This window comes from Mobula hypostoma, chromosome 5 (genome assembly GCF_963921235.1).
Source record: "Mobula hypostoma chromosome 5, sMobHyp1.1, whole genome shotgun sequence".
Taxonomy (NCBI): domain Eukaryota; kingdom Metazoa; phylum Chordata; class Chondrichthyes; order Myliobatiformes; family Myliobatidae; genus Mobula; species Mobula hypostoma.
Window position 1 is genome coordinate 165,343,770 of NC_086101.1, and position 13,428 is coordinate 165,357,197.

Sequence of the window (13,428 nt, forward strand, 5' to 3'; positions counted from 1 at the left end):
AACCCTAGCCAGGGCTCTTCCCCTTGATAGCCACCTGACTTCAGTGTGTTAGAGAAGGCGTTTGTGCTCTGCATCCATTTCCTTGCAAAGCTGCTCAAACAGACATGAGTTAAGGGCTTTTGCTTTGATGTGATTGATAACTTCAACAACGTCACTCAATACGCTGTTAAGATCAGGTGACATTTTTCAGCTAGCCAGCATTTCCCTGTGTGTGACACAGTGTGTCGACTGGCATTCAGGGCAACCTCTTTGACTCGGGTAGTGAAACCAGACTAGTTAAGCTGTTCCAAAAGCTGTGCTTCGATGTCCTCCACTATGTCATCGATTCTCCTTGAAACTGGTAGCTGAAAGAGAAACCTGTGCCATCTTGTTAGCTGCAGCTTCTCCCAACAGTTCACGGCACATGTCCTTGGCAGCAGGCAGAATCAATTCTTCAGCAACAGTGAAAGGCTCCTTAGCCTTAGCAATATGGCTAGCCACTAAGTACGACGCTCTCAGAGCAGCAGCATTTGTGGAGATGGTGGCTTTCAGCACTTGGTTCTGTCCCACTTGCTCACGTTTTTTCCGCTCAAAAAACTCAATGGGTTTGTCTTTAAGTGCAGGGTGCCTGGACTCAAGGTGCCGAAGCAGTTTTGAGGGCTTTATTGCCTCATTAGACAGCTTGTCTCCACATATCACATACAGGGGGCTTGGAGCGTGTGAGTCACCGGTCGCAATAAAGCCATATTTTATGTACGACTCGTCGTATTTTCTTTTGAAGGAAGCTTTCTTTTTTTTTTGCAGTCTCGGCCTCAGCTGTCTCTGCGTTATCATCATCGTCAGGCCTTTTCTGTCCCCTACCACCTCTTCTAAAGAAACCCTCAAGCAACGTTTGTTTTTTATTCATCGAGTAGTTGCAGGTTAATGCCCAACTGATGACCTCGTGTGCGTTCAAGTTCAACAGTGGGCGTGACAGGGAATGAGGAAAGGTGCAGCTGACTCATATCGTTTCCTCGAGGCCCAGTAGCACATGCTTTGTGGCCCGGTACCGGTCCGCAGCCTGGTGGTTGGGGACCACTGCAGTAAGGTGTACTCCTGACCTCACAACCTAAATTGCTATGGCCTTGCATCTTAATATTTGCCTACACTGCACTTTATCTGTAACTGTAACACTTTTTTGCATTGCTACTGTTTTTTACTTTTGTGCTAGCTCAGTACATTGAAGTGATGTAATAATCTGTTGAGATGACATGCAAAGATTTTCTCTGTAACTTAGTATGTCACAACAATAAACCAAAGTACCAATAGATCTTCTTCTCAAAGTATTCATTCCCTCCAATACCAGTACATGGTGTGTGTAGTATGTACCTCGCACCACTAAGACATCCGCAAGAGCAGCGCACCAATCTTGAACTCTACCACAGATAGTAGTGGCCAATGTGTGCTGGCATATCCCCTCCAAAGTGCATATTGCTCTTAGTTGGACATTTATTTCTGTTCCTTTAATAATATTCAGTTAAACAAGCTTGGTATGGGCCCCCAAATCCTAAGAACTTTCTATAGGGGCACAATTGAGAGCATCCTGACTGGCTGCATCACTGCCTGGTATGGGAGCTATACCACCCCCAATCACAGGACTCTGCAGAGAATGGTGCAGACAGCCTAGCGCATCTGTAGATCAGGACATTTACAAAGACAGGTGTGTAAAAAGGGCCCGAAAGATCATTGGGGACCCAAGTCATCCCAACCATAAACTGTTCCAGCTGCTACCAGCCGGGAGACAGTACCGCAGCTAAAAGACAGGACCAACAGGCTCCGGGACAGCTTCTTCCACCAGGCCATCAGACTGATTAATTCATGCTGATACAATTATATTTCTAGGTTATATTGACTGTCCTGTTGTACACACTATTTATTATAAATTACTATAAATTGCTCATTGCACATTTAGACAGATGTGACGTAAGGATTTTTACTCCTCACGTATATGAAGGATGTCAGAAATAAAATCAATTCAATTCAATTCTACACAACTATATTGTGGAAGAATGCTTATCACATTTAATGAAGACATGTACAACAAAACCGATTAATACTGTCTTCCCAAGAGCAAAGACTGTCATTGCCACTGGGAGCAAAAAAAAGAGGTTAAGAATTTTAAAATGAAGATATTGAAGACAGGGTAGGTAAGTGAATACAAGAGAGATGGGTAAACATAGTTTACTAATTTAATTCTAAAGGGACAGTGCAGATAATGGCAGTACCCTCAGCATTGATGTACAGAGAGATCTTGGAGTCCAAGTCCACAGCATCCCAAAAGTAGCTGCACAGAGTGATAGGGTGATAAAGAAGGCTTATGGAATGTCCGTCTGTATTAGTTGGGGCACTGAGTTCAAGTGTTAGCAAATTATGTTGCAACTTTATTAAACTCTGGTTGGATCATATCTGAAATGTTGCATTCAATTCTTGTTGTCCCATTATAGGAAGAATGTGGAGGCTGTGAAGAGGTTGCAAAAGAGGTTTACCAAAAAATTAAAGTCAAACACAGAGGATGCTGCCTGGATTGGAGGGCATCTAATATTAGGAAAGGTCAGACAGACTTGGCTTCTGTTTTCTAGAGTGGTGGAGACTAAGGAGAGACCTGACAGAAGTTTAGAAACTTATGAGAGGCAGAATTAGACAGCATAATCATTTCTCAAAATCGATCTGTCTAATACTGAATGATATGACTTTTAACTTGAAAGGGAGAAAGTTCAAAGGACATGTGTAGGGCAATTATTTATAACACAGAGAGTGGTAGGTGCCAGAAATGCACTTCCATGGTAGTGGGGGCAAATACAATAGAGGCTCTTAGACAGGCATCTGAATGTGCATAGGATCGCGGGGTATGGCCATTAGGCAGAAAAGTCTAGCTTAGTTAGGTATTTAATTACAAGTTTTTTTAGTACAGGCCTGTTCTTGTGCTGTACTATCTATACCCTATGTTCTTTTAGAGTTAGGAATATGGTCAAAATACTTCTGAATCAGCACACAGTTATGAAGAGTTATGGCGAGGCTGTGAAAATTTTACCAGTAAAGGCTTACCAATAAGGGTATCAAAAATGTAAGCCATGTGATAATTTGAATTAATTACACTTAAGTCATTGAAAACCTAAATTTCTCATGAGTAATATCAACTCAAGAGTAATACTTCTCTTACTCAGTAAAATATTACAGTGTATAGCCAACCAAAAACAAGAGACCATAAGAACATAAGATGTAGGAGCAGGAGCAGGCCATTTGGCCCATCGAGTCTACTCCGTCATTCAATCATGGGCTGATCCAATTCTTCCAGTCATCCTCATGCCCCTGCCTTCACCCCATACCCTTTGATGCCCTGGCTAATCAAGAACTTATCTATCTCTGCCTTAAATACACCCAAATGACTTGGCCTCCACAAATGTCGTGGCAACAAATTCCAGAGATTTACCACCCTCTAACTAAAGTAATTTTTCCACATCTCTATTCTAAATGGACATCCTTCAATCCTGAAGTCGTGCCCTCTTATCCTAGACTTACCTATGATGGGAAATAACTTTGCATATCTAAACTGTTCAGGCATTTTAACATTCAGAACGTTTCTCTGAGATTCCCCCTCATTCTCCTGAACTCCAGGGAATACAGCCCAAGAGCTGCCAGATGTTTTTCATACAGTAACCCTTTCATTCCTGGAATCATTCTCGTGAATCTTCTCTGAACCCTCTCCAATGTTAGTATATCCTTTCTAAAATAAGGAGCCTAAAACTGCACACAATACTCCAAGTGTGGTCTCATGAGTGCCCTATAGAGCCTCAACATCACATCCCTGCTCTTATATTCTATACCTCTAGAAATGAATGCCAACATTGCATTTGCGTTCTTCACCACCGACTCAACCTGGAGGTTAACCTTTAGGGTATCTTGCACAAGGACTCCCAAGTCTCTTTGCATCTCTGCATTTTGAATTCTCTTCCCATCTAAATAATAGTCTGCCCATTTATTTCTTTCACCAAAGTGCATGACCATACACTTTTCAACATTGTATTTCATTTGCCACTTCTTTGCCCATTCCCCTAAACTATGTAAGCCTCTCTGCAGGCTCTCCGTTTCTTCAACACTACCAACTGCTCTACCTATTTTTGTATCACCGACAAATTTAGCCACAAATCCATTAATCCCATAGTCCAAATCATTGACATACATTGTAAAAAGCAGCAGTCCAAACGTTGAACCCTGTGGAACTTCACTGGTAATCAGCAGCCAGCCAGAATAGGATCCCTTTATTCCCACTCTCCATTTTCTGCCGATCAGCCAATGCTCCACCCATGCTAGTAACTTCCCTGTAATTCCATGGGCTCTTATCTTGCTAAGCATGTGTGGCACCTTGTCAACAGCCTTCTGAAAATCCAAGTACACCACGTCTACTGCATCTCCTTTGTCTACCCTGCTTGTAATTTCCTCAAAGAATTGCAGTAGGTTCATCAGGCAGGATTTTCCTTTCAGGAAACCATGCTGGCTTTGGCCTATCTTGTCATGTGCCTCCAGGTACTCTGTAATCTCATCCCTAACAATCGATTCTAACAACTTCCCAACCACTGATATCAGGCTGACAGGTATAGAGTTTCCTTTCTGCTGCTTCCAACTCTCCTTAAATAGCAGAATAACATTTGCAATTTTCCAGTCATCCAGTGCAATTCCAGAATCTATTGATTCTAGAAAGATCATTGTTAATGCCCCTGCAATCTCTCCGGATACTTCCTTCAGAACCTGAGGGTGCATTCCATCAGGTCCAGGAGATTTATCCACCCTCAGACCATTAAGCTTCCTGAGCACCTTCTCAGTCTTAATTTTCACTGCACAAACTTCACTTCACTCTTGACTGCCCGGTATGGGGGAGAGCAAGGTGCATTCATTCGTTCATTTCATTTATTTGTCAGGTGTAAATTGAAACATACAGTAAAATGCGTTGCTTGCGCTAAAACCAACACAACCTAAGGATGTGCTGGGGGCAGCCTGCAAGAGTTGCCACACATAGCATGCCCACCATGACATGTATGAAAGGACCAGGAATGTCTCAACTGTCCTACTTCAGATGTTAGGTCTAAATCTCAACTGGTTCAGGTGGTTGCAGAGATCTCATGGTGTTAGTTAAATCAAAGAATAGCTTCTAATGTCTAACCAAGTAACTTTTCTGATTCAGATCATCTGGTCATTTGTGGAAACTTGCAGTGTAAAAATGCTCACAAAATGCTGGAGGAACTCAGCAGGCCAGGCAGCATCTATGGAAAAAAGTACAGTTAATGTTTTGGGCCAAAACCCTCTTGCAGGACTGGAGAGAAAAAGCTGAGGAGTAGATTTGAAAGGTGGGCCAAGGGGAAAGAGAAGCACCAGGTGACAGGTGAAACTTGGAGGGGGAGGGTTGAAGCAAAGAGCTGGGAAGTTGATTGGTGAGAAACAGAGAAGACCATGGAAGAAAGAAGAAAGAGGGGCGGAGGAGCACCAAAGGGAAGCGATGGGCGGGCAAGGAGATAACATGAGAGAGGGACAAGGGGATGGAGACATTACTGGAAGTTTGAGAAATCGATGTCCATGCCATCAGGTTGGAAGTTAGCAGAATAAAAGGTGTTTTTCCTCCAACCTAAGTGAGGCCTTATTCCAGCATCTACAGATTTTCTCATTTGTGTAAAAATGCCCTACATTTGAACGCTGTCTCTACTTCAACAATAACTTGAAAAGTTTATCCTCTCCTGAAAAATTAAAGGCAAATACAACATGTCCACTTTGTGGCACTTTTTCTTATGCTTAGCCAACTGCAGTTCAGCTAACTTAAGAAGAATCGGTTTATTCTTCTTTGCTCCCTGCCCAATAACTAATTAATCCATGTCAGTACATTACTTGCAAATCTAAGTGCTTAACCCTTGCTAACCAACCTCCTTGTAGGGTGTTAAGGAAAGCTTTTGTAAAGTCTAAATCTACCACAGCCACTCATTGCCCTTATGTACTCTGGTTGCTGTATTGATAAAGAACTCTAAAAAAATTTCAGTATGATTTCCCCTTCAGAAATCCATGTTGACTTTGCTTACTCCTATTATTTTCACGATAGTTTGTCACTACATCCTTCATTATAGGTAGGTTGCCCAGTTCACGGACCTCAATACAAAAATCTATGGTGACACTCCTGAGCAAGTGATGAAGGTGTATTGCTTTGGCAGAAGTAAAGTCATTCAGTTGATACATTGAACTAGTCAAAAAAAGAGCGGGGTGTGACCTGAATCAAGCTGTCATTCAAAATGACTAATATACTGTTGCCCTCCCCACCCCACCCCACTCCAGTCATCACCACAATGCCCTACCGAAATGAATTTCGGGAGAAATCTTCTCCACAGTGAAGGTGATGAGAAGCACTGATCATGTGGATAGCCAGAGGCTTTTTCCCAGGGCTAAAATGGCTAACAGGAGGGGGCACAGATTTAAGGTGCTTTGGATGTGTGGAATGCCATGCCAGCGACAGTGGTAGAGGCAGATACAATTGGGTCTTTTAAGAGACTCTTAGATAGGTACACAAAAATAGGTACAAAAATAGAAGGCTATGCAGTAGGGTAATTCTAGGCAGCTTCTAGAGTAGGTTACATGGTCGGCACAACATTGTGGACTGAAGGGCCCGTAATATGCTGTAGATTTCTATGATTCTGTCTCAAGGACAATTATTGATGGCCTTCCAGGGACGTAGATATTCACAGATAAATACTTTTTAAAAGAGTACTCTTTTTTGCATCCTTTTTTACACCCAGTGAACTTCTTCTTACAACAATGTATTTGCCAGTTCAATTAAAAGAATCAACAAGAAGATTGTATTTTGATGTTACGTTGCCACTGATATTAACTCAATAAATTATCCCTGTCTTCACACATCTATTTCACACATCGAATGGCCAATTTCTGATCCTAAAAATCTGGACTCTGTTGTGATTAAATGAAAGTTAAATACAAAATGTTCCACGAGTAATTTTAAGAACAATCATTTTAAATATACACTAATTCCTTTGAGACATATTTTGCCAAGCTCGACAATAAACTGCTATCAATGACCCAATAACAACAATTCTTCCAACCAACTATTTCTGATTTGTGGATCTAAACAGATGTACTTCCAACTTAAAGTCAAGTCAAAATATTTGTATTTACCCTTCACATCAAGGTTGATAGAGGACCTACTTGGCTATACCAACAGATAACAACTTATTAAAATGTTCTTCCAAAACACTGTAGTTTCAAGATATGCAATTGAAAATTCAGAATCAGAATCAGGTTTATTATCATCAGCATGTGTTGTGAAATCTGTTAACTTAGCAGCAGCAGTTCAATGCAATACATAATGTAGAAAAAGAAGAAAAAAATAATAGAATAATAATAATAACTTAATAAGTAAATCAATTACAGTATACTCATATTGAATTCTTGGCCCTTCTAACATATTCTTATCATTAACTCCAGCAACAGTGTCTTAAAGGAATCAAAGATTAGTTTTCAGCATTCTTCCATGTCCAAAAAGGGAGAAGATTGCCTAGGAACTCTCTGCACCGATCCAAAAGGCTGTATCAGGATAGTTGACTTCATCCACAGCATAGGAGGTCAGCTGAACTGCAATTGTGAAAAATACCTTAAAAGTCTAGACTAGGATCATGCACTGAACCTCCCAAGGCTGAGGGAGGGATTTATTTTTGTATTGCCACACTTAAGGGGAATAAACCAGGATCACTGAGCAAGGCAGGCAAGATGTATGCCACCTTAATACATAACAAAATAAATTGTCCATGGTTCTGAGGAACCTATAGATTGCTAACACGGTATGCAATCATATCTTATCTCCAGTTGTAAAACAATGTACGACAACAATCAAGAAACACTGCAGTCTGTATGATTCTAGATTGAATTTACTTTTCAATATGGAGATAGCACCATACCTGCACAGTTCACAATTCGGTTAGCGTGAATTTCTCCCTTTACTGTCTCCACATTCCATGTCCCATCAGATCTTTGTGAAAGACCGGTTACTGCAGCAGGATAGTATAACTCAGCCCCATAGAGACGTGCTCCAACTGCCAAAGCCATGGTGAGAGAATAAGGATCAATGTGGCCATCTCCAGGGTTATATAATCCAGCCAGGACCTAGAGGATAGCATGTAACATAACCACATCCATCTGAAAAGTGTTGTATGTAAAACTCTGAGTAAGACTAACATTTTCTTTAAAAATTTAATTTCTTAAGGGCAATGGGATCACCTGGTTCTTTCGTATCTTACACATAGCACTCAAAACTTCTCATCTTAATCTAGCTGCCAGACTTGTATCAGAACAGTGCTGACATTTACCACAAGGAAAGTCCATCACATCGCATCATTGCTTTAACTTGCAGTACATCAATGCACTGTGTAATGGTTTGCTCTGTGTGAAAGATAAAGTTGAATGGGTTAGGATTTTATTCTCTGGAGCGTGGAAGACTGAGGGGAGATTTAATAAAGGCGTACAAATTATGAGGGGTATAGATACTATGGGGTAAATGCAAAAAGGCTTTTTCCACTGAGTTTGGATGAGACTAGAACTAATGGGTCAGAGGTGAAAGGTGAAATATTTAGGGAGTAATTGACAGGAACTCCTTCACTTAGAGAATGGCGGGAGTGTGGAATGAGCTGCCAGCAGATCAGTGGATGCAGGTTAGAATGCAACGTTTAAGAGCAGCTTGGATAAGTAGATGGATGGGAGGTGGGAGGTGCATGGAGCGCTATGGTCTGGGTACAAGCCGAAAGGGATTAGGCAGGATAATTGTTGGCCAAAGAGCCAGCTTCTGTGCTGTAGTGCTCAGAGACTCTATGACTCTACAACAGCATGCAAGACAAGTTTTTCACTGTATCTCAGTATACATATCTGACAATTATTCGTTCATTATGTTCCATGCCACATGACATGGGCGATCATGGTATTTCCATGACTATGGCTGTCTTGGTAAATTTTTCTGCAGAAGTAATTTGCCATTGCCTTCTTCGGGGCAGTGTCTTTACAAATCAGGTGACCCCAACCATAATCAATACTCTTCAGAGACTGTCTGCTTGGCATCAGTGGTTGCATAACTAGAACTTGTGATGTGCACCAGCTGTTCACACAACCTGCTCCCATGGCTAGCGGAGGGAAGAAGTGCCTTACACCTCCTTTGGTAGAGACGTATCTCCACCCCGCTATTGCTTTATTATTATGAGACAATAATAAACCAGTAACAACACCAATACTAAAATACTGTGAAAGGATCCTTTGTTGACATGATTACGTCTTTCCACATGGTATCATGGGAAGGGACAAGGTATACCCACACCTCCACATCCAACTCCACCCTGACATTCCAATAGAGAAAGAAGTGAGGTTTGAATGTGTAGAAGATGGGTTCAACCAGCAGTCAACACTGTTGCACGTGTAGTACTGGTAGCCAAAGATAGCATTATTCTCTGATTATTTTTATATTCATAGCACTTTAAAACAGATAATTTCACGGGAAGAAACCTTAACAGTTTCCTTGAAATGAAAACAGAATACGATCACTTTGTTACCTCCTGTGGAAGAATACCTTTGGACTGCCTAGATTTTAAAAGTAAAAGCCTTTCAATGTCACTTGACAAATTCCTGAAACTGCCTGCTGGTTCCTCTAGAAATACCTTCACTATATGGACTACAACAATTCAAGATGACTGCTCACCCCTACCTTCCCCAAGGCAATTAAGGTGGAATAAGAAATGGTGATCTTGTCAGCAGCATCAATTTCCCACAAATCAATTTTTAAAATGAAGGGGAAAAAATTACAATTTATGATGCAGTAGTGGGGGTGATCATTTCTTTCACATCACAATTAAAGTCATAGAAATACAGTAAACGTAAAAGTATTTTCTGACATAATTCAGAAGGTAAGACAATGGTGAAGATACATTTTAGCAAGCTGCACTCAGCTGACTTCCCAAATATGCTGAATGTAGATTCCAACCCATGTACCCTGTTCCTTATCACATTTCATGGAGAAAACAACTGTAGTAAATATTTACATAACATGTTTTTAATTATTTGATACAAAAGGTCACTTCGGAAAGGGAAGGTAACATTACTTTGCAAAGCAGTGCAATGACACTTCCAAGTAAAGCTTTCCAATGATTTTCAAAATCAGTTACAAAAATTAAATAATTCAAGGTCGAGAGACTGCAGAAGACAAATGGTACGTCAGCAAAATAATTGATTAATATGAAGTCAACAAAGTGCCAGTTTACCTTGTCAATATTTATCAAAGGGAAGAGTTCCTGCACCTTTTCAGGGCCAATCATGAATTGTGGTGTCACATTCCACCGTGTCCGGGTCATCTGGTAATGAAATTCATCCACTCTGGTCTGGGTGGTAGCAATTCGGAGACTGCCTGGCTGATGGAAGCCAACTGCCTATGGAAATCATACCAAGGCATGATTAATTTGAGGAGCCTTTTATTTATTTTCATGCAACTTAAAAAAATACAAACAAGAAATTATATGTTGTAAATAAAGGCTTGCTGTGCTATCAGTTCTACTACAGTTTGAGCAACCCTTATCCGAAAAGCTTGGGGCCGGAAGTGTTTCGGATTTTTTCAGATTTTGGAATATTTGAATTTATCTAATGAGATAACTTGAGGATAGGACTCAAGTCTAAACATGAAATCCATTTACATTGAATATACAGCTTATACATATATTTATTCGTAAGGCCAGTGATGTTGTGGGGATGGAACTGGACTCTCTCACGGTGGTGTCTGAAAAGAGGATGCTGTCTAAGTTGCATGCCATCTTGGTCAATGTCTCCCATCCATTACATAATGTACTGGGTGGGCACAGGAGTACATTCAGCCAGAGACTCATTCCACCGAGATGCAGCACTGAGCGTCATAGGAAGTCATTCCTGCCTGTGGCCATCAAACTTTACAACTCCTCCCCTGGAGTGTCAGACACCCTGAGCCAATAGGCTGGTCCTGGACTTATTTCATAATTTACTGGCATAATTTACATATTACTATTTAACTATTTATGGTTCTATTACTATTTATTATTTATGGTGCAACTGTAACGAAAACCAATTTCCCCCGGGTTCAATAAAGTATGACTATGACTATGACTATGACTACCCTGGAGGCAGTTCTATATCTATATTATATTGTAATCATTTTATGCATAAAACAATAACATATACATTGAACCATCAGAAACGTAAGCTATCACTACCTCAGCTGCCCAGGTGGACAGTCAATGGCTGTTTGACATCGCCTTTACTCCCGACTCGATGTGTTACAGTCAGTGTCTTATGTGTATTCATCACACATATGTACTGATGTGGCTGTTCAGCATCTTAGAATTTCATCAGCGACAATCAAAAAATTTCTCTCTGCTTTGTGATCAGCAGACACTTTATCACCACAAATCTTTAAAAATGTAATGCCTTTTCTTAGATTTCTGCAACCAGCATGCTGAATATTCACAATTACCTTCAATTTTCAGTTTGTCGTGATAGACATTTGCCTGTTTCATAATCAGCATACCATTAAGCAGCATATATTCACTCTGACATCAAAGAGTTCACACAAGTGTGAGATCTTCATTTTTCGCTTAATGCAGTCTTTTTCTATTTTCCATGAACTTCTGTTCAGTACATATGTAAGGTCACTTCTCAGAACTGACTGTGGTGCGGGGAAACCAGTGAATCTCCTGAGAGTCTTCCCAGAGCCTTGAGGAACTTTCCATTTGTGATGTCATTTCAACGCTCAAAACAATTCCAGGATTTCAGAGGTTTTTGGATTTTGGAATTTTGGATCGGGGTGCTCAACCTGTGTTAGCTGCCTTACACTGTCAGAGCCAGCCACTCTGATACTGCAAGTGCACTAACTTTTAAAATGTTTCCTGTACAATGTCCTACGCACCCATCATAATGGCAGTACGGCAATAGTCACCTTACTTGTAAAATGGCCAGCAACAGAAAGACATCAGCAAAATATTTTAATTAGCTGAAAATCTTCTTTCCAGAGACGAAACAACATTACCGAAATATCCTGAGATTAACTAGCAGCCTAACTGAGAAACCAGCAAATAATCTGTAAAAACTACGTGACATAACAGACTGCGACGGTGGTGTGCCCTTGCTACCCTGTGGGCTAGAATCCACTCAAAAGGCTGAAAGGGATTCACCAAAATCAGAAAGGGATTCTCCATGAATTGCAGGATCTTGTTTCAAATGAAGTATTTAACATCTTCCTCTGTTCTGGCACAGGACAGGGATATCTAAGGAGAAGTGTGATTCTTTATGGAATCTGATGCACTTCCAATGTGCTCTCCCCACTGTAACTCACCCATGGCTGATGGGAAGCTTTGTAGGTTGTGATTTTCCATATACGCCTCATTCTAAGTAGTGGTGTTAATTATTTTCCAATTTGTGAACACAATTGTCTCTGATTGTAGAAGTAAAGGCATGATTAAATTTGATTACAGCATTTTAAAATACAGTATTTGTGCTCAGTCCGTTATTACTGGTACAATTACTTTCAATCTACTTCCTTTAATATTTCAGACTTCCTCTACCATCCCTCTGCACCAGCAGCCATACATCGGAAATTTAACTATAAAGCTGAGGAGAAATCTATAGTTTCCTCTATGACCTCGAAGCACATGAAGGTTCAGTTTTGTTTATTTGTTAACCCTCGGCTACTTGAATATGTCTCCTTTTGCCACTTGCTTGCACCAAATATTCTTAAAAATTAGCCTGATGTTTCTTCCAGTGCTTCTTCTCTCCAGCCTTATTTCCTTTATTATATAGAACAGGAAAGCACAGGAACAACCCATTAGGCACACAGTGTTGTGCAGAACCAGCTAAAGAGCAATCAAAATCACCCAAACACTAATCCTTCCTACCTACACCATGTCCATATCCCTCCATCGTCCTCACATCCATGTGCCTACCCAGATGTCTCTTAAAATCCTCTAATGTATTTGACTTTATCAGGCAGTACATTCCAAGCATCCACGACTCTGAGTAAAGAACTTATACCTCACACCCTTCTTAAACCTGCCTCCTCTCACCTTCAATGCATGTCCTCTGGTGTTAGACATTTCAACCCTGGGAAACTGATACTCCCTGTCTACTCCATCTATGCCCCTCATAATCTTGAAAACCTCTATCAGATCTCCCCTCGGCCTCTGATGCTCCAGAGAAAACAACCCAGGTTGTTTTCATGATAGCACATGCCCTCTAACCCAGGCAACATCGTGGTAAACCTCTTCTGCACCTTCTCCAAAGCCTCAACATGCTTCCTATAGTGGGGCGACTAGAAATGAACACAATACTCCAGATGTGAACTAACCAGAGGTTTATAAAGTTGCATAGTAA

At 40.8% G+C, this 13,428-nt stretch overlaps 1 protein-coding gene across 1 annotated transcript in view; it reads right to left on the reverse strand.

Moving 5' to 3' along the window:
* dmgdh (dimethylglycine dehydrogenase) overlaps window positions 1-13,428 on the reverse strand; it is a 129,879-nt gene that overhangs the window by 102,150 nt on the left and 14,301 nt on the right. The window contains exons 4-5 of the mRNA XM_063049319.1: window positions 10,302-10,466; window positions 7,962-8,166 (exon numbers count right to left, since the gene is read on the reverse strand). Coding sequence (XP_062905389.1) covers window positions 7,962-8,166; window positions 10,302-10,466 — 370 coding nt within the window. The remainder of the gene's footprint in view (window positions 1-7,961; window positions 8,167-10,301; window positions 10,467-13,428) is intronic.